This window comes from Mustela nigripes, chromosome 6 (genome assembly GCF_022355385.1).
Source record: "Mustela nigripes isolate SB6536 chromosome 6, MUSNIG.SB6536, whole genome shotgun sequence".
Taxonomy (NCBI): domain Eukaryota; kingdom Metazoa; phylum Chordata; class Mammalia; order Carnivora; family Mustelidae; genus Mustela; species Mustela nigripes.
This window is the reverse complement of record NC_081562.1, coordinates 37,572,011-37,597,591: the sequence shown is the minus strand read 5'-3', so window position 1 is coordinate 37,597,591 and position 25,581 is coordinate 37,572,011. Positions and strand designations below refer to the sequence as shown.

Here is a 25,581-nt window from a genome sequence, read left to right as displayed (position 1 = left end):
TAAAGAAAACAAGTATTAAACCAATTTAATAGATACTGTAGGAAGGAATAGATTAAACAAGAAAGCAACATTTAATATTTGTTAGCTTCCTTTTCCCCATGTTTAGAGTCATGCATTCACAATAAAAATGTCTAAGCATAAACTCAAAATAACAACAAGACAACCAATCCCCTTGAATTTTTTCAGCCAGATTTTTCAAGATTGTTTGAAGTGTAAACTCACTTCTTTTTACTTCCCTTTATGCCAGAAGCTATTTCTCCATGATTTGAAGTCCAGGACACTTTCTCCATACATAAGTTTATTTTTATATATACTTTTTATACTACTCATATACTACTTTTTTTTACTTTTTATACTACTTATTATACTACTTATAATTGCTTTTATACTACTTATTAGTGTATTTCTTGACCAGACTACTATTCCTTGAGGATATGGGTAATATTTTATTTATTTATTTATTTATTTATTTATCAACATGGTGTCTAATACAGGCCTTTATAGCATAAGCTCATATTATTTACTGAATGGATTAATGAGAAAGAACAGTTACTCATCTATTAAAAAGGAAAGAAAAATCTAATCCTTGTCTGAGAGAAATAATTATTTCCAAAAACATCGCTTGTCTGCTCTGCATTGTGCTTTTTTCCCAATTCATTGGAGAATTTTTATTTTTTATTTATTTTATTTCTATCTTTTTAATTTTTCAAAAATTTTATTTATTTTAGAGAGAGAGAGAGAGAGAGAATGAGCATGAGCAGCAGGGGCAGAAGGAGAGGGAGGGGGAATCTGAAGCAGACTCCTGGCTGAATGCAAAACCCTACAGGGGGCTCATCTCAGGACCCCCCCCCCCCCCAGATCACCACCTGAATGGAAACCAGGAGTCAGATGCTTAGTCAACTGCGCCACCCAGGGGTCCCACAGGGTATTTTTATTTTTTAATGCTGTGAGAATCTTGTTTTAGTTTATTGCCTGACTATGAAGGTTTATAGCCTGCCTCACCTAAAACTCTTCTTAAAGCATTTACCTTGGCTTTCTTGGAAACCTGAAATTCGGGTCCATGGCTTTGATACTTCATTCACTTAATTAATTAATTTTTTAATCATTCGTTGATAGGTTTTTTTTTTAATAAAGATTTTTATTTATTTATTTGACAGAGGGAGATCACAAGTAGGCAGAGAGTCAGGCAGAGAGGAAGGGAAGCAGGCTCCCTGCTGAGCAGAGAGCCTGATGTGGGGCTGGATCCCAGGACCCCGGGATCATGACCTGAGCCGAAGGCAGAAGCTTAACCTACTGAGCCACCCAGGTGCCCCTGTTGATAGGTTCTTAGTAGATGATTTGTCTTATTTTCAGGGTGGCTGACCTCTGACCTTTTAGAAAGATGTGTGTTTAGAAAGATGTCAAAACAGATGTGTTTTGAATTCATTATTCTGGACTCGAATGATGCTGGGGTCAGTGTATTTATTCAAACATACTTTTGGGACACCTGATAAATATTTGGCACTATTGTGGGCATCATAGACTATAGGGTGAATGATATAATCTTTTCTCATAGGAAAATTGTATTCTGATTAGTGAGATAAATTACAAATAAAAGGATAATACAACTTAAGTGAAAACTTATACAATATAAATGAAGGAAAATATGATGCTACAGGTGACTTGGGCTGCCATTTTAGATATGTTCGTCAGACAAAACTACTTGCTTTCTTACCAAGGAGATGTTTGTAACTTGTTTGTTACCAAGGAGATGACTCAGTGACACAGACCCAAATGGACACTGGGAGAGAACCATGTGCCCATTTGAGTGAAAATCAGGTCAGGCAGAGGCTCTAGAACAAGAGCAAACTTGGGCCATCAGGGGGCTACCAAGAGTTTAGCAATGAGAAGAAAGCGGAAGAAGTGGGGAGTGTCCACGAGACAGATCCTGTAGGACCTTGTGCACCATTGTAAGAACTATATCTTTTAAAAATTTATTTATTTATTTATTTATTTATTTATTTATTAGAGAGAGCGAGAGAACAAGAGAGAGCATGAACAGTGGGGAGGGGCACAGGGAGATGGAGAAGCAGGCTCCCCACTGGGCAGGCAGTCTGTCATGGGGCTCGATCCCAGGACCCTGAGATCACAACCTAAGCTGAAGGCAGACCCCTACCAACTGAGCCATCCAGGCACCCCCAAGACTACATTTTATTAAAAGTATGATGGGACGCTCCATCACTTTGGTTTCTCTGAAGAAGAAACTATAGTGGGCAAGATTAGAAACCAGGAGATGACAAATGGTCCAGGAGAGAAATGAATAGGCATCTCGTAGCTTAAATCTCCTCAGCAGTAACAACATTTGCTTGCATGCGGACAGTTAAAGGATGGCATCCCTCTGTGCTTGTGGAAGCTATTCCACATTTGCGTCTTTATCTAGGATCACTGGCTATCCTTACTGGGTTTTAGAAAAGTCTGATTCAACCTTTCATTGAGGAGCCACCTGCAAATTCCCTGTTTGCTCCCCATCTTTCAAGGTGTTTTTATATAGAACACCATGGGAAGGTTTCTATTTTTCAAGTAGAATTTTAGGAAAAGAAGACTGCTTCTTCAGATACTGTAATTGGTTTTTAAATTGATTATATTTTCTGTGGGTGATTCGACCAGGATGTGCGGTGGGACATCATTGCAGCTTGAGAACATGCTTCCTCTCGTTTTCTCTTTCATATAATTTTCTTTGACATGGCCCTGAAATTGCCTATAATTATTATCTTTTTACTATAATTTGGACACCAGCACTATCTTTCATACAAACATGCTTTTCTTTAGGAGACATTTGGCTGTTTGTGAAGCAAGTGCTAATTTACTCCACAGAACATAGTCTTTGGTCAATTTCATCTAACGTTTAATATTTGTGTCAAAAACATTTGATCATGACATTATACTAACCTAAGGACTGCTTTTGAATGAAGATTTTGCAGAATGAATACATACAAGATTTATTAAATTTTTTTTTACTGTTTGTACTGGTAAGTTTTCTTTTTATAATTTTAAAATTTAAAGTTTTTGCATGTATCGAAACGTGTGTGTGTTATATTTAAACCAAATCTATAAAAAAAATCAAATCTATGTGTATACAGTTTCACATAACATAAATATCTGTTGTTACATTTTCTTATTTTGTCATTACTATTTATATATGTCCTTTTTCCTGGACTCTGCATTTCTTTACTTTAAGGACTATATCTTCCTATTTTGCATCTGCAAACTTGACTTCAGGATATATGCATATACATACTGTATAAGTTGAATCAATGACAGGATACTTATACATTTGAATGGCTTTAAATTAGATTTCTTTTTTTTTTTTTAAGATTTTATTTATTTGAGAGAGTGAGACAGAGAACAGAAGCAGGGGGAGTGGGAGATGGAGAAGGAGAGGGAGACGCAGACTCCTCCCTGAGCAGGGACCCCAACGTGGGGCTCAATCTCAGGACCCCAGGAGCATGACCTGGGCCGAAGGCAGATGCTTAACGACTGAGCCACCCGGATGCCCCCTAAATTAGCTATTAAACAAATGGTCCATTCAAATAGTCTCTACTGGGAAGAAGCAAATAGTGTTGTATCTAAATGAATGTGTACATTCATTTTGTTTTTGTTTTTTTGGGCTTCCTTCACGGCTTAGTTACCCTCCTGCTAATAGAGGCATGGCCTGACCGTGATTTCATATTCGATGTACCATCCTTGACATTAGATGGAAAACCATTTTGTTTTTTCAGGCTTCCTTCACGGCTTAGTTACCCTCCTGCTAACAGAGGCATGGCCTGACCGTGATTTCATATTCCATGTACCACCCTTGACATTAGATGGAAAACCAATTTAGTGGTGTGTGAGTGATAGAAAGTGATTAAATTGTTGATAAAAAACAGTCTTGAGAAGATAAAAGATGAATATGGATTATGTGAATGACACAACTTAACTTTTCCTTTGGTTGAGAAACTAGATTATACAAGATACATGTTAACTATTTTCTCTTTGGATAGAAATTATAAATTTACATTCAAATATCTATGGTAGGATAAGAATATTAACAATGAACAAAAATAACCTCAAATTTCCTTCTCTTTGATAATTTTCCAACTGGAAGTCAGTAAAAACAAGATGACCCATGAAATAGCAATAATTGAATTGCCCTTTGTGTTGAAGTTTCATAGCACTTTCTTCGAGTGATTATGGACTCTCAGATGGCTGGGATTTCTAGATTTTTTCCTCTTCTTGTTTGCTGTTGCCTACACTTATTTTCGAAATGATTTTATTTGTGTCTGAATCAAGACTTCAGTATTCTGTTCTAGGGCTCCTGTATTGCTTATCTCTAGATATAATGTTAGTAAGAAACATTTTTTAATGAAATATTACCACATATTTCATATCAAACCAGTGTCCATTTATTTGTCTTGCTATGAGCTAATTTTTTTTATATACCTGTTTATTAGAAGTCTCACTAGAAATGTTTTCCCATACAACTTCATTCACATATATAGACATAAATATATAATTTCATATATGTATGTAATATACAGTTTACAGTGTAAACTTTTCCTGGAGTGACATTTATCCCTGGACACTACTGAAAAAGAAATTTTCTCTTCTGATCATGTAAAACTTTTTTTCCATGGCAGCTCTGATGTGGTTAGCACAGAATCAAAACATTGAGTGGCGGCAAAAAGCAGGGTTAACAAGGCCAAAGGGACGCCATCTAGTGGTTTTGTAGCCCTGGTGCAGCCTAATTTACTAATTGTCTACAAGGAAGTGGTTCACAGATCAGATGCCTGAGCCAAGCAGATAATATAAATGCGAGAAATGGGTGGGGAAAAAAATTCATTATCAGTATATATCACGTCATTTATGGTTATAGGACTATGCTCCTATAGCATAAACATAAAATAAGCAAGATGTAGCAGAATATGTTTTAAACAGGATGGAAGGAAGAATTTATGCTCTGTGATTAATGGTCCCAGGGAATGGTGAGTTCAGCCTAGTCACTGACATCAGGTTTAATTGATTGCTGTCATTCAACAACAGAGGTCCAGTGGTGCTAGACTTTACAATTTTTCAGGAGAACCTGGAAATCTAGATTTGTATATGAAGTCTCCTAATTTTAATATGTTGGCTCCCTATTTTTTTTTAAAGGTGTGACAGGACTCCCACTTAAATACATCTTGGGGTTGCATTTGGTCATTTTGAAATCTTTTTTTTTTTTTTCCCAAAAAAGTTCTTGAATTCATCGATATCATTTCTTTCAGAGGACCGAAAAGTTTTGGGGCATCTTCCAGCAGCCTTATGAAGACTGGAATATAGAGTTACTGCTAGATTGGTCTTGGATGAAGGTCATTCTTATTCAACAATAGACACCATTCAAGATGCTGAAGTTATAGCTGTAAATAGGGCAAACTCTTCTCATTGGTCTCTCCTCACTCTTCAACAGGACACCCAGCGATATGATCACAGAGCCTGGCTCCTTTCTACAGGGATCACACCCTGAGGGTTTGAATATAACTTTCCAGTGTTTTTCTTGGTCTTGACCTCCACATAGAATTTAAGTAAATGATTTATATTGCTTCAGTTTATCTTTCTCATAATTTTCGGCTGGGCAGCTTTGAGTTCTTAAAAAATAGCACTAAATTAGCAGGTGCAGATCGGGGAAAGAAAAACACTAAGAGAGTTGTTTGTGACTTCCTATCTTTCATCAGAGCCCTTAACTTTGGACACACACATCTTTCCCCATCTGTACAGAGGAAGTGAATAAAGAGAAAAAGGAAGAATGATCAGGGTTCCAAGTTCTTTGAACTTGCTGAAAAAGTAGGAGAGGCAGAATGAAATGAAAGGATCTGTAAATAGCCCTGTGGCCCATTTCCTTGTCTCAGGCCTCCTCTGTTCTTCATCTCAAACAGCCACACCCCAGGGCAAGCCATAGTCCTTCCCACTGCCCATTGGACCCGTATGGGCCCTTTCTTTAGCTCTTGGACCTGATCTATGACCACTTTCTCCCTTGTCCTTTCTGTTCCAACTCCCTGCTCTCCTTGCTTTTACTCCATCACATCACAGATGATCCCCCTCACACCTTTGTACTGGTGGTCTCTCTGCCTGAAAGAGCATACTCATGGATATCCACTTATGCTTAACATGTACATGTTCTTGCTGAAATGCCACTTTTTTTTTTTTTAAGATTTTATTTATTTATTTTACAGAGATCCCAAGTAGGCAGAGAGGGGGAGAGGGAAGTAGGCTCCCTGCTGAGCAGAAAGCCTGTTGTGATGCAGTGGGGGCTCGATCCCAGGACCCTGAGATCATAACCTGAGCCAAAGGCAGAAGTTAACCTGCTGAGCCACCCAGGTGCCCCTGAAATGCCACTTTCTTAGTGAGGTCTGCCCTCACCATCCCGTTGAGAATCCTATCCCCCACATTCTCAGTCCCTTTACTTTGTTCTACTCCCGCTCCCCACAAAGTATTGACTGCCTTTTAACATAATACATAATTAACTTATGATTATTGTAAGTATTCAGTCTGCTGAAACATAAGCTCTCTGAGGATAGAGATCTTTTTCTTGTTTTGTTTACGGATGTATCAGAAAACAATGTCTGCCATATACATGTGCTCAATATACATCTTTTAGGGGCGCCTGGGTGGCTCAGTGGGTTAAAGCCTCTGCCTTCGGCTCAGGTCATGATCCCAGGGTCCTGGGATCGAGCCCCACATCGGGCTCTCTGCTCAGCAGGGAGCCTGCTTCCTCCTCTTTCTCTATCTGCCTCTCTGCCTGCTTGAGATCTCTGTCTGTCAAATAAATAAATAAATAAATCTTTTAAAAAAAATTAAAAAAAATATACATTTTTTAAATGAAAGGATGTTGAACTTCTTATTCAGTTAGGTCTAAGCATATTTTATACAGTCTGTTTTGGTCCCCAAAACGTAGGTCAAAAGTAGAAAGAAATTTATGTCTTTGATCTCAAGATAGAGGGCCATCAGTTTGCAAAGATAATTAGTATTAAAAAACTATAAAGAAAAAAATTATTGGCTTCAGGCAGCAGAAAGGACAAAGAATATGAGGTTCAAAGACTTGTGATGGTTTCCTGGCTGCATCATTTACTCTCTCTCTGGTCCCAGATTAGCTATTTGTTATATCTGAGTTTCAGTTACCATGTTTCTAACATAGGAATAATAATAACACAATCTGTCTGATTTAGCTTTTAAGTGTTCGATAATGGTTTCTTTCCTAACACATACTTCTTTTTCAACAGTTAAACCAACATATACCCACATTTGCCATTATGTTACTTTTCTGTTCACTGGACAGATTTCCCCTTTAGAATAAAAGCTCCACAGGGACATACCTGTATCTCCGTTTTTCATTGTTGTGTTCCCGACTTGAAACACAATGTCTGGTACATCATAGTTGCTCAGTAACTATGTTGCTGAATGGATAATTAAGGAAATTTAAGCCACAGAGTTGATATGGCATAATAATAGTAAGTTTGGTTTATAGTCAATCATTGTAATACGGGTGGCTTTTATTACTACTACTCTCTAAGCTTACATCATCCTCAAACATGTGTTACTCAGGCTTCTTTGAACCACTACCAAGATGGAGATCATCTTCTAGTGTTAGTATCTTAACTTAGAAAATTAGTGAAATAACACAGAAAACACTGCTGATGTGATGATTTTGTTCTAGGTCTCTAAGCTGGCTGGTGTTTTGGTCAAGCATGGTGTCAAGAAAGGTGACACCGTGGTTATCTACATGCCCATGATCCCACAGGCGATGTATACCATGCTGGCGTGTGCAAGGATAGGAGCCATCCACAGTCTCATATTTGGGGGATTTGCCTCCAAAGAACTAAGTAGTCGTATTGATCATGCAAAGGTAAGTGCTTTATTTGGAGAAATCAGTAGTAGCTACATACAGTGCAGCCGTATTTATCTGTGAATGAATCACCCAAGAATGATCTGTAGTTATGAGATCCTCCTTTCAAATGGGATACTTAAACCGTGTGTTTTCTTTGGCATATATACATTAACCAGAAATTTACTTTGGGGTCAATCTTATGTAAAAAACATCTTGCTAGGTGCTATGAGGATTATAAAATACAAGATTAGGTGCATACCTTTCAAGTTAGCATGCCATCTATTTGGGATGTATAATACATACAAGGAAAATAACTGATAACCAATTTATTCATTAACATATTAACTTCCTACCTCATGCCAGGTACTATCCTGGATAGTACTGGATAATTACTTACCAAGTGGATGGAACACATAGTTGCTTTAAAACATACATAGTTCTGGGAATGGTAGTATAAGCACAGTGGTGAAGAGGGGTATCGGGGAGGGGCAGATTGCATGTTTAAATGGGGGTACTTGAATAACAAACTTGATAAGGCTGTTGTGAAATAATCATTGAGATAGTCAACTGAAAGCATTTAACACATTGCCCAGTATAGTACTTAGTAAAAACAGGTTAGCTATCATTCGCTTATGAATGTAGAGCAGGAATCCGCCAGCTTTTTTCAGGTAAGTTACAGACAGTGACTATTTCAGGCATTACGGGTTACAGGTGGCTACTGGTGTTATTACACTTAAGCAGCCTGACGCAGTGTAAGCGGAGGACATGACAGTGTCCCTAGAAAACTTTTAGTTGGAGTGGCTGAGGCAGACTTCCTGGAGTCGAGATTTGAGTTAGATCTTGGCTAAGATTCAGCCAGTTGAAGAGAATGATGCTGTGGGATCCAAAAGGAGAGAAAAAGAATATGAGTCTGGCCTGGGCTGGAAATGGGTAAAATTCATTTGGAAGACAGGGAAGAGACAGAGAGGGCTGAAGAGGGAGAGGTGGCGAGCTTGCAGAGGCAGTTTTGTCTGAACTGAGTCCTGTAGACCTTGACTCATCAAGGTTTCTGAGCAGGTGGGTGTCTTGTTTTAAGCAAGGCTAAGAGGAGGCAGATGTTGCAATATGATGTGAGCCGGAGGGAGGAGAGAGGCTGGGATAAGACCCATTGGCGGGTCCTCTGTCTGAGAAGTAATGCACGATTGCAACACAGTAATCGCAGTGGGCTGATTAAGGAAGGAAGGTCATTATGGGAATGACAGATGGTTGACCTTTAGAGTTTCACAAGCCGGAGATGAGACCTTCCTAACAAGGGAGCGAATATGGACTGAGGGTCCCTTGGGTGCAAGGCAGAGAGTGAGGGTTTGCACATCTGACTTCATCTGGTAATAGAACTGGGTTAGATCAGGTGTTAGAACTGGGGAGCTGGTTTGTGGACTAACTGGATAGATTTTTTCTTCTCTCTTTTTCAGACAGGTTGAGTCAGTGCTTATGAAGGTAAATTGGGGGGCAATAGTCACTAACCTGCAGACCAGTGGGCAACTGGGGGCCCCTCTGAGGAAGCTGTAGACGCCAGCATTTTAGCTCTAGAAATCCTAAACATCATTTGGATAAAAGTATGAAATGTAGTATATGCATTCTTTTCTTTTTAAGGAAATTGTATGATGTGGGGTAATTGAGATACATAAAAATGAGGATTTATCAAATGTGTACTATGTATCACCGGCTGTGTTTTTATTCATCACCCATGTTGTGGGAAAGACATTTGGGTTTGAAGCCAAGGACCAAGAAAGAATTCTTGAGACATCTTTGGGGCAAAATGGTGGTTTTATTAAAGCACGTGGACAGGACGTGTGGGCAGAAAGAGCTGCCCTGGGTTCATGAGGAGCGGCCAATGGTATACTTTCAAGTTGGGAGGTGGTTAGGGAGAGCATAGCCTCCCAGGTGTTTTGGAAACAAAATAGGATCCTGAAGGGGCTGCTATTGTTAGGAAAAGAGCATTTGTTACTGTTTAGGAAAAAAAAATGTCATGAGACTCTTCAGATGTGTATTGATGGGATGATTGCCAACATGTATCTTGGGGGGGTAGAGATGGAGGAAGTTTCCAAAGAAATTTTTTTTTTTAAGATTTTATTTATTTATTTGACAGATCACAGGTAGGCAGAGCAGCAGGCAGAGAGAGTGGCCGGGAAGCAGGCTCCCCACTGAGAAGAGAGCCTGATGGCAGGGCTGAGTCCCCAGACCCTGAGACCATGACCCAAGCTGAAGGCAGAGTCTTAACCCACTGAGCCAACCAGGTGCCCCTCCAAAGGAATTTTTATATGTTAAAGTAAACATACAGGATTCTGGGGATCAGGCTAAGATTGCCTCTTGTCCTTAATGGACTATTAATATTGAGACAGCTGAGTTCCTAGAGGAATATCACTCTGTTTCAAGGACTTGTCAACGGACTATAGGAAATTTAATAGTTTTTCTTCTGCCTTTGTTCCCTGCATCAACACACACACACACACACACACACACCCTTCTAAGGAGTGTGTAAGTGTATATATTTACTTGGAATATACTTATTTCTTACTTGTAAGGAATAAGTGTATATACTTATGAGCATGACCATTGAGCAGGTCAAATTAAAGGTGAGAAGATGGAGATATATATCTGAGATACTTGGATAGAATGAATAGTTGAAATCAGGAATGATTTTGATGTCCTGATTTTCAAATAAATTACCTCAAGAAAAAGCTTTATTTTAACAGATGAAAATAGAAAGACTGTACAGTATCCTAACAAGTTGGCTTAGATCAAATAAAATCTCCAGTAAAAAGCTGTTGAATAGAAATGTAGAAAGGATTCTTTTTTGAGGGAAAGAGTCTAATTTTGACTTTATTAAATTATTCAAGCTTTGATATATTCTATATATATTTTTAATTTGATATGGAACTTACTTTCATTTATTCTGAATTCTAATCTTAGGGAATGTTGTCTAGAATTATTTTTGTGAGTATTATAGATATTAAAATGTGAACTCTACTTAAATGTCGGGTCTTTAAAAATATAATAAAAGGAAGCAAGACTTGTTTTTCTTTTCTTTCCTTTGTCTTTTCTTTTAAAAGGCAGCCTGATACAGCGGGAAGGGAAAGGTTCTGTAAGCAGACAGAAGTAGCCCTCTTTCTGATTCCACCACTTATGACCTGGGGCAAGCTATGTACCTGCACTGAGTTTCAGCTCCATGAATATTAAATAATATTCAAAAATCAGACAGTGTGATATATGCATATACTTGGAATAATATAAACCTTTCCTAGATGAAATGCATCATAACTAGAAATCAGAATTCAGGAATAGATGCACTATCATGGATTGATTATCTGTCTCCTGAATAATCTATTATCTGCCTCCTTTGCTTCACCATTTCTTGGTGAAGAAGTAGTGTACTTAAAAGGATAAAGACATGTTTGTTTCTGCAAATTAATGAGGATTTTGGTTCTGTTCCAGAAACATTTACTGAGAGCTTATGGTATGACGAGCATTGGACCAGGAATAGAAGACTCAGAGATAAATGAGATCCAAATTTGGGCTTGGGGAGCTTCCTTTGCAGGGTTGGTGTGAGGAAGCTACACTACAGTTGGGCACCTGAGGCCTGCTCAGAATGGACATTAACCCTGACTTCTTCAGCTCCCCACAGGGACACCTTTTGGCTATACCTTAGTATATCTTGAAGAAGGACTAGCAAGTTGTCAGGTCAAGAAAAGTTCCAGGTGTAACTTAGTGACAGGTTTAGGCTCTGTGGGGTTTGAAGCTTAAATCATTTGGGGGCCTTTTTAAGAAAAATACAACAAAGTTACAAGTGCAGTATTTGGCAAAAATGAATGTATTTAGAATGAGAAAAGAATCATAAAAGAAAAAAATAGATCCCCCTCTTTTTTTTGTGGTCACATTTAAGCAGAGATGCTGACATAAAAAAATGTAGTAACCCTTCCTAAGTAGCAATAGGCTGACCCTTCCCACCTAAGAAATACTACAACCTCAGCACAGACGAGCCAGTATGGGGGCCTCCGTTAGTGTGGAGCCCCTAGCGTTGCATGTCACCAGCTCAGGGCAATTCTGCGTGGCCTCATGAATTCTTTGGGAAGTATTTTTAAATAGCTCATACTTATTGGCCCAAAGCATCACTGAGTGGAAAGTTTGGAGCAGGTAAGCAAGATCTCTGTGGAAGTTGTTAGGTCTACAACATTTACAAAGGGTTTATTGTTTTCAGGCCATTTACTCAATAGAGAACAGAATCATTACAGCACTTCTTGTTGAATGTTAAATTGCCAGCCTGCACCTGAAATATTATACTTACCTTAATCAACTGCTCAACTTTCTCAATTACTGTGCTTTTTCCATTGTAGCCCAAGGTGGTTGTTACAGCATCATTTGGGATTGAACCTGGAAGAAGAGTAGAATACATCCCCCTCCTAGAAGAAGCACTGAGATTGGGACAACACAAACCAGATAATGTGCTCATTTATAATCGTCCAAATATGGTAATAGGAATAGTGAATCTGGTGCTTGCTTATGGTGATGTGCTAAGGATCATTATAGTCTTGCCCATGTGAAAGAAACACTAGATTTATAAACAATTACATATACTTCCTGCATATCACCATTTTTGCAAAAAGAAAAAAGTATGAATGATGTTTTCTGTCTTTATGAAAAACAAACTAGCTTAAAACAAAAAGATTGAAACACATATAATAATATGTAATGTTAATGAATTGGGTTCTGTGCATAGTCTATTGTAGTGTCATGTGTCAATTTAAATTGTAATAATCATGATAATACTAACATTCACTCACTGACTGCTTACCATTTGATCCTTGATTCTCTACTAGTGAGAAGTTTAGAAAATCTCCCTGATAACTTATGAGCATTACTCCTATTTTATGTGAGAGAAATCCAGTGAGCAGAGATAAAACAATGTGCCCAGGTACTGAGTGTCAGGGTCATGGTCTGAACACAGCACCCTCTGATCACTTGATCCCTGAGCTCTCCTGCCTTGTGGAGTGGTAGGATTAATTTGTATTTAAAAATTGCCTTTTAAAAATTTTTAGAGAAGGCATTTAGTCTGGAAATAAAACCATGTTCAGGAAAACAAAATGTGAATATTCTAAACAGAAATTATTTTGTGATCCATGAAAGAAGAAAAACAATCTAAAAAACACAATGAATACATTTTACAGTGCTTTTTCTAGTAACTTTGATCTAATGATCACCTTAATTTTACATCCATGCCAGTATCAGCTATTTATAGTGGAAGCAACTTGGGTTCCTAGCAGATTAAAATTTTTTACAGATGAAAAATGACAAGAGTGCAAAGAATTGTGTAATTTTATGGAACTCTTGAGGTTGTCTGCAGAAAATTCTTAAATGACAAGATACAAGAATAGAAAGCATTAAAACGATGTCATTTTGATTACCACCTAGCAATTCCCATGACCGCATTAAATTTCTGTATAAAGTTTTAGTAGTCTGTGGTTCATGGACTGCTTCACTCAATGATTTTAATATTCTTACTGTCTCAAGAATTTTGAGTTTCTTTCAGATGCCCTCAAGCATATTTTTAAAAAGGCTTGTTGTTAAGTCAAGGAATACAGAGTCAGCAGTGAAAGAGGCTTTGGGTGTGAGGAGGTGGGAGGAAGGGTAGGAACACACACACACACACACACACACACACACATGCATGTGTTTCTGTGAGTATGTGTGTGGTATTTGCATATGCATAAACTCATGAATTTGTGAAGAACTTCTGCTAGGCCCGGAGCTAAGTACTTTCATATACTTATTTAATTTTCACAAACCAATGAAGTAGATACTATTACTGGCCCCATTTCAAAGATGAAGAAACTGAGTTATGGAGCTGTCAGAGCCCAAAGTCACAGCTAATAAGTGGTGTCAAGATTTGAACTTTGGTTCAATGACTGTTTTTTTTTTTTTTTAAGCTTTATTTGACAGACAGATCACAAGTAGGCAGAGAAGCAGGCAGAGAGAGAGGAGGAAGCAGGCTCCCTGCAGAGCAGAAAACCCAATGCGGGGCTGGATCCCAGGACCCTGAGATCATGACCTGAGCCGAAGGCAGAGGCTTTAACCCACTGAGCCACCCAGGCGTCCCTGGTTCAATGACTTTTAATCAAGAAGTTATATGCTATTTCTTTTACTTTACAAACACACTGGAAATAGACATGCAAGTTTCCTCTTCATATTTTTTGAATGCACATCTCTTCTCTTTACTTTTTGTGGGTAGAGATTCCCTCCTCCATCCTTCCTTTCCATAACTGGCTCACACTCTCTCTCTTTCCCTTTTTCTTGAGACACTTCCCTCTATTTTGAATCTTCTTTATCTTCGATGTAGGCTTTGGTTGTCTCTTGTCCTTTACAGTAGTCCTGCTGTTTAGTTAGTAATTAAGCCCAGTGGACTGACTTTGCCTCCAGTTTAGAGACAGAGACTTTGAGGCCCGGTGGTATGTCTCATTAACCAGGATTGCATTTTTGCCAAACGAGGTAAAAACCAGGCTGCCAGTCCTAAGCCTCAAGCAAGCGATGACAGAATCACAAGAACATCACATCAGTTAGCTCTGGTGCTCGGCCAATACTGCCTTTCTGGAACGCTACCAGGACGTGTCTATAGAAGTAAAAGTATCTATGTAAAAGCTAATGCTGACTTTTCCCTTCCTACCTTTTGCCCAGTCTTCTTTACATGTGCCTGTAAAGGGTTTTCTTAGCCTGAAGAATTCATTCATTCATTCATTCATTCATTCACTCCTCATTTCATTTGATCTGTAATAATTTTTTGCGATCATTCCATTGACATTTTTCATTATGCAGTGTGAGAATTTCTTTTTATGGGTCTGTTATTGTAATGTCAAAGGCTTTGAAATTAGTTGTGTTTCTTTGATTCATAAAAACAAATGGAAGTATACAATCTGGTGACAGTGAACTATTTTTCTCTCTCTTATGGCATATTCAGGGTCTATCAGAGTGAGGCCAGAGAAGCTAATTGGGCCTTAAACTTCACTTTTATGAAATTCAGCTCTGATTGTTACCTATAATGTGTTTATTCACAAAGACATTGTATTTGTGATATTAGATTGAAGTGTTACTCTGTAAATGTACTCCTTTAAATATATGACCATATATGCAACCTGATTATTAAGGATCCTGAAAAATTGGAAATGACTCAGTTTTTCTCAATCCCTCAGGGTCTCTGGGTTTCACTGGGGTATTGCCTTGATTCATTGCCTTGAATGCTTACATAGGCTCTTTAGGGGGTGGATCTTACCACCTTTCACGGAGGAATGGGTAGCCTCGCCTGGGCCTAAACTAATCATTCACCAAATGTAAACTTCCTGGTGTGTCATCTGGACCTTAGTTAACATTTCAGAAAATAATCAGGCATGTACTGAATCTTAATTCTACTTAAATAGCTTGACTCCCCATTAGAATAATTTTTCCATAAGCCACTTCCTTACTCCTTATCTAGCTGGCTTGTTTTGTTGGCAGTATTTTAAGTAAAGAGGTCTAATCTCTCTATTTTTTTTTAAAGATTTTGTATATTTATTTGACAGAGAGAGATCACAAGTAGGCAGAGAGAGAAGGGGAAGCAGGCTCCCTGCTGAGCAGAGAGCCCGATGTGGGGCTCAATCCCAGGACCCCAAGACCATGACCCAAGCCGAAGGCAGAGGCCCCAACCCACTGAGCCACCCAGGCACCCCTCTAATCTCTTTTAATTGTCTCCGACTAACTCGTGACTCTATTACCATAAAGTTTACAACTCAGAGCTTGGTTCGAGGAACAAAAAAGAAAACAAACATTTCTACCATATTAATGGATGACTAAGGTGGAGGGAAAATTGGGTAACATTTTAGATATGTCACATATGCTCATTAATTTTCAAAATGAGTTTTTGTTCTTGAAAAAGCAAAAGTGGATATCTCCCTACTCCTGAAAATGATTTAGTATTTTCTCATTTGGAAAGAATGGCCACAGTATTAGTTCTAAATTGCTGTTGTATAAAGAAACATTTTAATGGGTTAGTTGACATTTCATTATGAAGACTTTAGTTCCAAAATAAAAGAAAAAAAAGTTAGAAAAATAGATATGGGTTTATAAAGTTAATACTGTACATATATTTATGGAAAACATAAACTCTGTTGGTTAAGCTCTGTTGATGAAAACATGACTGCATCCTCTTGGATTTCTTAAGGCTCTCCTTAGATTTGAATAAATCAGATTCTCTGGTCAGTTTAGTGGAAGCCAACATCAAAACTGTTGGACTTTTTAAGAATATTTTTAACTCGTGACTTCGAAATATGTAGTCATAAATGTGATATTTAATGCTATCTAGGCCTAGATTTTGAGTCATGCTCAGACTAATATATGCAGATTTAGTCAGTTGCCATTGTTCTGATGTACCATGCTTTGTTCACTGCATGTTCCTGTATACTTCCTGTGTAGGAGACAGTGCCTTTGGCTCCAGGTCGTGACCTTGACTGGGATGAGGAGATGGCCAAAGCACAGTCACATGACTGTGTTCCTGTTCTTTCGGAACATCCGCTGTATATTCTTTACACGTCCGGAACAACGGGGCTGCCCAAGGTATTCACGCTCTCAGGGATAAGTATCTGTGCAGTGGCCGATTTCCTGTCCACTGAGAATGTTTGATGACTGACTGAAAATGCAGACTGTGCCTGGAGGACTAGGCTTGGGTACTTTATATCTTAAATAAATGTTGTGTTTAAATCTTGAAAAATATTAATTATACTTAATGTCAAACGCTCTGGCCCAGTCTCTTCCAGAATCTTCACATATATCAGCAAGCTGCCATTGCTTTAGTGAGCTATTAAGATGAATGGATATTTGATCAAATGTCAGTGGGTTTAATACAGTTTTATAAAACTGTGTTTTAAATTAAATATTTTTATTTTCTAAACTGAGATATAACTTTTGTAGAGTAGGGAATTGATTTTTGATCTAAGGGAATTTAATTCTTTGTTATAAATGCAAGTTTGAGAATTGACCTAGACAGTTTCAACAGCATGCAATTTATCCAGAGTATTGAACTGTGCGATTTGCAGCACCGAAGACATCCAAGGATTTTTGAATCTGCTTACATGAAAGATGTTTTCACAAAACAAAGTTAGAAGCATCAATATTTTTGAAGGTGTCAGATAATGAATAAATATCACTTTTACCTGTATCTCCAACTAATACTGTTTCTTCGTAGAACTTCATAAAATCTGACAGTGTCATCTCCCTATTCATTTTCATTAAGGAGTTCAGTAGACATTGAATCATAAAATTTTAGTGGGGGAAGGGACTTTAACCATCACTTGCATCCTGGAGAATAGTGGCCTCTTTATGTATTCGATTTCTGTAGCATCAGAGCTCTTGAGAATATAATTTGTTAATAGTCTTAAAATAGTTGTTCCATTTGATTAGTTTTTAAAAAGAAAAATTAAGATGTTCCATAAAAAACTCACTTGCTTGTAAAAAAGGAAACATTTGGTAGGGAATATATTCTCTCTGAGGACAGAGACCGTGTTTTATTACATTTTAGTCTCCTGTTATGCTTTGTATTACTTAACAAATTTTTGTGGAGTGCATAAATAAATAAGTAAATGCGTATACATAAATATATTTGTGTCATTGTAGAATCAAACTCTTAGGATTTCTGTAACAACTCTGGTCATCTGAAAAATATTCCTTCATGTTGATGACTATGCCTTGTTCCAGCGGTCCGAATGATCTTCTGCACCTAAACTTTAATCCTCCACCTTTTGCAATTATGCATTATGCACCAGCCATCCAGAGGCTAACTGAATGTTTGGCCGTAAAATAGAAGGGTATTCAGAAAGTTAAAATCTAATAGAAAAGTATCAACATGAGAGGAAACCCCTGACCCTGAAAACTCAATATAACCTAACTAAATAAAAAAGAACCCTCCAAAAATCACTTTAGCTCCTGTAAACCTGAAGGATTCTTATGAAAACCTTTGTGACACTTCAAGATTTTAAATTACCCTGACCTTCACCATGGCCTGGATGGGGATCTTTATAGCAGGAAGAGAAGAGGAGCTTGCGACCCAGAACTGACTCAGCCAGTGTGGTAGAAATGACAGTAATGTATACAGCATCATATTTGGAAAGTGGTGGTTCCTGGTTCCAAATAAAGAAGGATCCTAGCTTTCCCACGTTTTGTCTGGGTCAAGAACTTCTCCTTGGAGCCCTAGATGCCCAAACTGAAGATCGTTTAAAGATTCAGTTGTTCTTCTTTTCTTCCTAATGTACCATCCTAAAGATAATCTATTTCGGATTATAGATCTCTATGTTGAATTCAGCTCCATTCAACATACGTGTATTGAGTGTTCCTTCTGTGCCAGAAGATAGGCGTGAACCACAGTCCCTTCAGTTTGGTGGGTTGAAATGTATATGAATGCAGGTGGTACAAGATAGACTGATCCTTGTTCTAAAAGGACCGCTCTCTCTCGCTCTCTCTCGCTCTCTCTCTCTCAGTCAGGGAAAAGGTGAGATTGAATAGTGTCTGGAGGATTACAGTCAATAAATTCAGCAAATATGACTGAGCACCCAAATATGGGTCTGGCTCTCTTTTTAGAAGTATAGCCAGGACCTAGGCATGACACAAAGAGCTATGGAATATGTGAAAAATGTTATGAAGAAAAATAAAGCAGAGTAATGGGACCCAGTGGTGGGAAGAGCCGGAGAGCTGTTCCACCAAAGAGTGGTCAAAGAAAGCTCTTACAAAATGACATTTGAAGGATGAATAAAACTTCTTCATAGAGTGCCATCACTGAAAGAAGGGTATTATAGGCAGAAAGGGTTAGCATACGCAAAGGAAGGAGTGTGCCTGGAAGTTTCCAAGATGGCTAGTGCATGTGGCACAAGTGAAGAGGAGAAATAACTGAATATATAGGCAGGGGCCAGACTCTTAAATTTTAGCCAAGAAGTTTAGGTTATATTCTGTATATAAGGAATGGAGGGCACTAATGCTACTTAAGCGGGAGAGAAGAGTATGAAGGAAGGAAGGTAAGCCTTTGCAGCATTTTGCTGGGAAGACAGACAAGTACACAAAATGGAGGCAAAGAGATTCATTTTCAGGCTTTTAGGACTTAGGGTAGCACACTTAATTAAGAGAAATCAGATTTTGTTCAAAGATAGTGAGGCAGAGGAAGGGTCTAAGCTTTGACACCAAGAACACGGGAGAATGGTTTGGAATATTTACTCAACACAGGAGGTGGTTTAGGGCCGGAGAAACTGGGAGTTTGGAAACATATTGAGTATGATGCCTCTGTGGGATGTTAATGTGGAGATGCCTAGTGAGATGTCGGAGGTGAAGGTCTGGGTCCAAGAAGTGCCTCTGGGTTGAGAGATAGAGCTTTGCGGGTCTTCAATGTAGAGTTCTGGTGTTTAAGCATGGGAGTGTGGAGGTTTTGCAAATTAAGGCATGCAGAAGGGCAAGAAAAAGTTGTCTCTCAAGGTCCCACAGAACTATTTCCTTCATCCCTCTAGTGCACTTTAGAATTTCAATTGTTTTGAAATTATACACTGTCAACAAATCTTTATGCCACTCGTTTTATTCTACCTTATCCCTGCTAGTTTTTGTTTGCTTATCTTCGTAACACTGCATGTTCTCAGAGTTCTTAGAATATATTTCACACATCTTTGACTCCACTGTGTCTCCATCCTAAAAACTGGGCCATGGTAAATCCTCAGAATATTTGTTAAATGATCTTTTACTTCTCTAGTTAGTTCCCAGACTCCTCTTTATTCATAAGATTCTCATTTCACTCTCGGTAGGTATAATCAGGATTAATGGGATCTGAAATTTTAATATTTGGATTCCCAGAATAGAAGTACAGGAAAGATGAGCACACATACATTTATGAAGCGCTTCAGCATAAATTTCACGTCATCATATAATTTGTTCTCTCAATCTTTGATCTTCATGAGGAAAAATAATGTTGTGATCCCATAAAAAATATTCTGCTTAAAAATACTCATTTCTCAGAGGCACATCGAAGACACACATAAGGCAATCTGTTCTTTGGTTAGAAGTTGCAGATCTATTTAGGGCATATTTGCATCTCTGCATCTGCCAACCCTGGATTTGTCAGGTTGCTGTAGGAGAGGTTAATCTGTCAGCTGCTGTAAATATTCCAGCAGCCACAACTGAGCTGCTCTGCACACATTTCTGCGGTGTTGTGGGCCTCTAGCCTCTTCAGTTTGGGTGCCTGGGTTCAGGGTACTTCAAAGTACTGCACGATGGAAGAATCTCTCATCTGGATGGGGGGGGGGGGCTTTGGGGAAGGGGAGATTTAGTGATGGTTATATGTATCTTCTTCCAGCTCAGTATTGGGAAGGGACAGTGATAATCACATACGTGCACAGGCAGAAGGAACAAAAATGTTCAGTGTCAAAGCAGAAAAGGAGAGCAGGAGAAAAGGGGAAGGAAAGCAAAGGACAGAAAGGGTTGAGAGGATTGAAACCATGAGAGGACATCGTGCTGAGTGAAAGAAGTCAGGCAGAGGAAGACCTACGGTATGAATTCACTTATATGTGAAATCTAAAAACCGAAACAATACACAACAGAAACAGACCTACGGATACAGAGGACAATCAGATTGTTGCCAGAGAAGAAGGGCAGAAGAGATGGGCAAAATAGGAGATGGGGATAAAGAGGTATCATCTTCTAGTTAAGAAATAAGTAAGGGGCACCTGGGTGGCTCAGTGGGTTAAAGCCTCTGCCTTCAGCTCAGGTCAGGATCTCAGGGTCCTGGGATCGAGCCCCACATCAGGCTCTCTGCTCAGCAGGGTATCTGCTTTCTCCTTTCTCTCTGTCTGCCTCTCTGCCTACTTGTGATCTCTGTCTGTCAAATAAATAAATAAAATCTTAAAAAAAAAAGAAATAAGTAAGACACAGGGATACAATGTATAGACTATAAGGAATATGGTTAGCAATATGTAACAACTTTGTATGGTGACAGATAGTAGCTAGATTTATCATGGTGATCACATCCTAATGTACATGAATATTGAATCACTATATTGTAAACATGAAACTAATACAATATTGTATGTCAAGCGGACTTCAAGAGGAGAAAGAACAAGCAAGCAAGCAAGCAGCAAGGAAGCTGAATGGATAAAGAAGATGTGGTCCATATATACAATGGAATATTAGTCAGCCTTCAGAAAGAATGAACACCCACCGTTTGCATCAACATGGATGGAACTGGAGGGGATAATGCTAAGTGGAATAAGTCAAGCAGAGAAAGACAATTATCATATGGCTTCACTCATATGTGGAATGTAAGGAATAACGCAGAGGACCGCAAGGGAAAGGAGGGAAAATTGAATGGGAAGAAATCAGAGAGGGAGACAAACCATGAGAGATGCTGGACTCTGATAAGCACTGGGTGTTATACGCAACTAAGGAATCATTAAACACTACTTCAAGAACTAATGAGGTACTATATGCTGGCTAACTGAATAGAATAAAAACAAATTTTTGAAGAAAGACAAGAAAGAAGCAAATGAACAAAAAAGAGAGGAAAGCATAATGGGAAAGTGGTAGGCTTTTGGTCCTGATGTGCATTTACAGAATTTATGTCACCTTATGTTATGAATGTTAGGTGACATTCATATTTCTACCCTAGAACAAAAAAAATAGGAGAAAGTCAAATAAAAAAGCAGTGAACTTTTTTTTTTTAAAAAATCTGTGGTACAGTGAAAATGCTGAACTCACTATACCTTTGCTTCTTATCTCACAGTTGTTCAGATCAATAAAAATTATATTGCTGCTAAAGTGTCCTCTGTAGAGGCAGCTTCAGAGGCATCCGAAAGCCTGTAGCAAGAGATTTTATGTTTGATGCTCTGTCCCAAATGGAACTACCCCATTTCTGCTAATAAGATTCACTGAGTTCTACAAGTTTCAAAGCTTTCTCCTGAACAAAGAAGACTATTTAAAACAAGAATTGTATTTTTCTTACATGTGCTTATTCACTCAATGTTCACATATTCAGTCAACAAATCGACTACAGGCCTCGTCCATGGCAGTGACCCTGCTGAAGATGAAAAGCCATACTCAGAATAGGAGGAAAGACATAGCCCTCGATCAGGCTGGTCACTTCGAAGATGTTTGCTGGCCTGGGAGCCAGGGAAGAATCAGGAGAGACACTTAAACTGTGGTATTGGGGACAACTTCTTAGACGAGGTGGCACTTTCATGATGTCTTTAAGTACTTCTGTGATGAAGTAGGAGCTAACCAGGTTCAGGGAAGAGGTGGGGGTGGTGGTTCATTCTAGAAAGAGGGGATATCAACTGTAAAGCCATTACAAGAACCAGATTATTGTTGATCTGTTGGATTTTTTAAGTAATCAGAACTGTATCTTTTATATCTCAATTCACTTAATCCCAATCATCTCATAATGGATTTCTTTTACTTAGGTAAAATATTTCTTTACCCTTTCTTCTTTTTTTCCCCTCAGCTTGTCAGGCCAAATTGAAACATGCATGAGCACACACATAAACGTATATATTTACACATACATGTGGGAATAAATACATATGGATGTAACTATGCATATTTGTTTTGTATAAGCCTGTTGCAGAGTAAGATGACAGAGGGTATCAACTTAGAAAGTATGAAATTTTGTTGAGTACTTCAAACTTTGCTTCCTTGAATATTTTAAGATTTGCTTTTTAGATTTCTATAGATCAACTAAGAAAAAAAAAACGACATTTTTAGGATGAAGAATTTAAGCTCTCAATCTTATCACACTCAGTCTTCTTCTTCTGTTAAACCCATACTGTTTTGTATTTTTCCTAAGTGTGGCAACCCAAACTGCATACCACACTTGATGCTGACATGGTTTCTTTCCTATTTTATGTTTTACTTTAATGGCCCCATTCATGATATTTTGTGGTTTTCCTTGTTTTCAAAGGCAGCTCATTAAGCTGGAAACTATAAGGACCATCTGTGATGATTCTGTGGTCCTATTCATGGGTGATTAATAAGCATCCTTTAATTTTACCTGTGTGGATTGAAGTTTTAAAATGCTTATATACATTAAACATGTAATGTTATTGTCATCATTTTGCATGTTTTAAAAAGCCCCTCTACGTTGTCTCCTTTTGCATTTTTTTTTCAGATTTTATTTATTTATTTGACAGAGATCTGTCAGACAGACAGACAGAGAGGCCGGCAGAGAGAGAGAGAGTGGGGGAAGCAGGCTCCCTACTGAGCAGAGAGCTCTATGTGGGGCTCTATCCCACGGCCCTGGGATCATGACCTGAGCCGAAGGCAGAGGCTTTAACCCACTGAACCAGCCAGGTGCCTCCCTTTTGCATTTCTGAGATAGAATTCACGTTCATGTCTTTATTTAGGGTGTAGAGTGTTATTCCCATCTGGAAGTTTTTCAAGTTCCTCAGAAGACATTAAGTGTTATGGCTAATACTACAAATACCAGAACAGTATTTTGGTAGGTTACAGGGCTTTTCTGACAATATATTAGTTCATCCAATGTTTTTATTTTTAAGGTAGGTAGAGTATAAGAACATAAGTATAAGTACATAAGGAAAGTAATAACAGATATTCAAAAGTGTAAAATGCAGCATGCTTGGGTTTTAGGAGTAAGTGCTGACATTAAGTGTTTTTACCTCATACTATTTCAAAATTTTTTAAAATGATTTTATTTATTTGTCAGAGAGAGAGAGAGAGAGAGACTGAAGGGAGGAGAGAGAGAGAGAGCGTGCAATCAGAGGGAGAGTCAGGCAGAGGTAGAAGCAGGCTCTCCGTTGACCAAGGAACCAGATGCAGGACTCCATCCGAGAACACTGGGATCATGATCTGAGTTGAAGGCAGATGCTTAACCGACTGAGCCACCTAGGCACTCCTCAGATATGTTCATTTTTTAGGAAATATTTCATTTATTTATTTGACAAAAAGGGAGAGCACAATCAGAGGGAGCAGCAGAGGCAGAGGAGAAGCAGGCTCTCCGCCGAGCAGGGAGCCCAATGCAGGACTCGATCCCAGGACCCTGGGATCATGACCTGAACTGAAGGCAGACACTTAACTGACTGAACCACCCAGGCACCCTCCTTAAATATGTTTTATTTATTTATTTTTTAAAGATTTTATTTATTTATTTGACAGAGAGAAATCACAAGTAGATGGAGAGGCAGGCAGAGAGAGAGAGAGAAGGAAGCAGGCTCCCTGCCGAGCAGAGAGCCCGATGGGGGACTCGATCCCAGGACGCTGAGATCATGACCTGAGCCGAAGGCAGCGGCTTAACCCACTGAGCCACCCAGGCGCCTCTTAAATATGTTTTAAAAGAGTTTTTATTTTCTGATTTATTTTGATTATTAGAATATGATGATTTCATTTTTGAGCATGATTTATGTGTTTTCATTGGCTGAACAATGTTTCTCTTACATTTTAATTATCATTACTTGGAAAATGTGATTATAAATAAGAAATGAAAAAGCTTTATCATCTTATTTTTAGTTACATATTAATATTACAATAAAGAAATTCTCTTTTTCAACCTAATCTTTTCATTTTTATTTTACTTTCAAACTTTCTATGAAAGATCTACATGACAATGTAGAATGGAATTATGCAGGTTTTTTTTCCTACACCATATCAAATACTCAGAAAATTGATAATTATTACCCAAATATTTTGGAGGCAAAGACCAAGTTTCAGATCTATTACGTAGATTAATGAATGGTAAAATAATACTTAACAGAAATTTTTATACTCATCCTTAAAAAAATAAAAATAAGTGGATACCAAAGACCAATGAAAAACAGACACCATGGCTTTTCTCTATTAGCTCCATTTTAATTCTTTTTCATAAGAATCTTTGATGACAACGTTTAGTCGTTTTGACATTTGTAGCTTTTGGGTGGTATTAGCATGGGGAAAAATGAAAAGCAATAATTGCTAGAACTAAGGAAATATTTTTGTTAATAAGATTTAATAAATTAAATTATAGATACTTTATAATTTTAAATGCTTAATCATGCATGGTCTCATTCTTAAATCCCACTTTTTGGGGCATCAAATGGATGCACTCACCATTTTCTGGGGAAAGGAGCATCAGGTAGTATCCTCTAAAGAAGGTTATAGGATAAAGTCGGCTTGGGAATTAAATAGAAATTTGATAGCTTATTCCTTTAAGTTATCTTTTTAGTTTTACAAATGAATTACTGCTCATTTTTGGTTTTTTTTCTTGCCTTTTCTTCCTTTTTATCATTCTCAGTGGATTCATCTTACCTTCTATACCGTATAATCTAAAAATGTACCCAGTTATAGTAATACTTAGAATTATTGATAACAATGAGCTCTAAATGCAGGGACTGGTAGATGGAGAGAAAATTCTGAAACATATTAAATGAAATCATTACTGACATTACTTATCACTGTCTACCCTAGTATATAGATAGCATATTATCCATGAAAAAACCTTCACTTTTTCCTCTCTACAAAATGAATAAAAAATTTGCAAGTTGATGCCTATCAAATTCCTCAAGGTATTGAATCATAAGAAAAGATCTCAATAAAACAAACTAATGAGTGAAGTTCATGGAGGACAGAACAGAATATCCCCAGAAAAGAACTGCTGCTCAGTTTACATGGGCGGATGTATGTAGAAACCTACTGGC

At 38.1% G+C, this 25,581-nt stretch overlaps 1 protein-coding gene across 1 annotated transcript in view; it reads left to right on the top strand.

The window, feature by feature from the left end:
* Positions 1-25,581, top strand: part of ACSS3 (acyl-CoA synthetase short chain family member 3) — a 153,698-nt gene that overhangs the window by 39,866 nt on the left and 88,251 nt on the right. Inside the window, exons 3-5 of the mRNA XM_059402403.1 lie at positions 7,709-7,897; positions 12,253-12,387; positions 16,355-16,495. Coding sequence (XP_059258386.1) covers positions 7,709-7,897; positions 12,253-12,387; positions 16,355-16,495 — 465 coding nt within the window. The remainder of the gene's footprint in view (positions 1-7,708; positions 7,898-12,252; positions 12,388-16,354; positions 16,496-25,581) is intronic.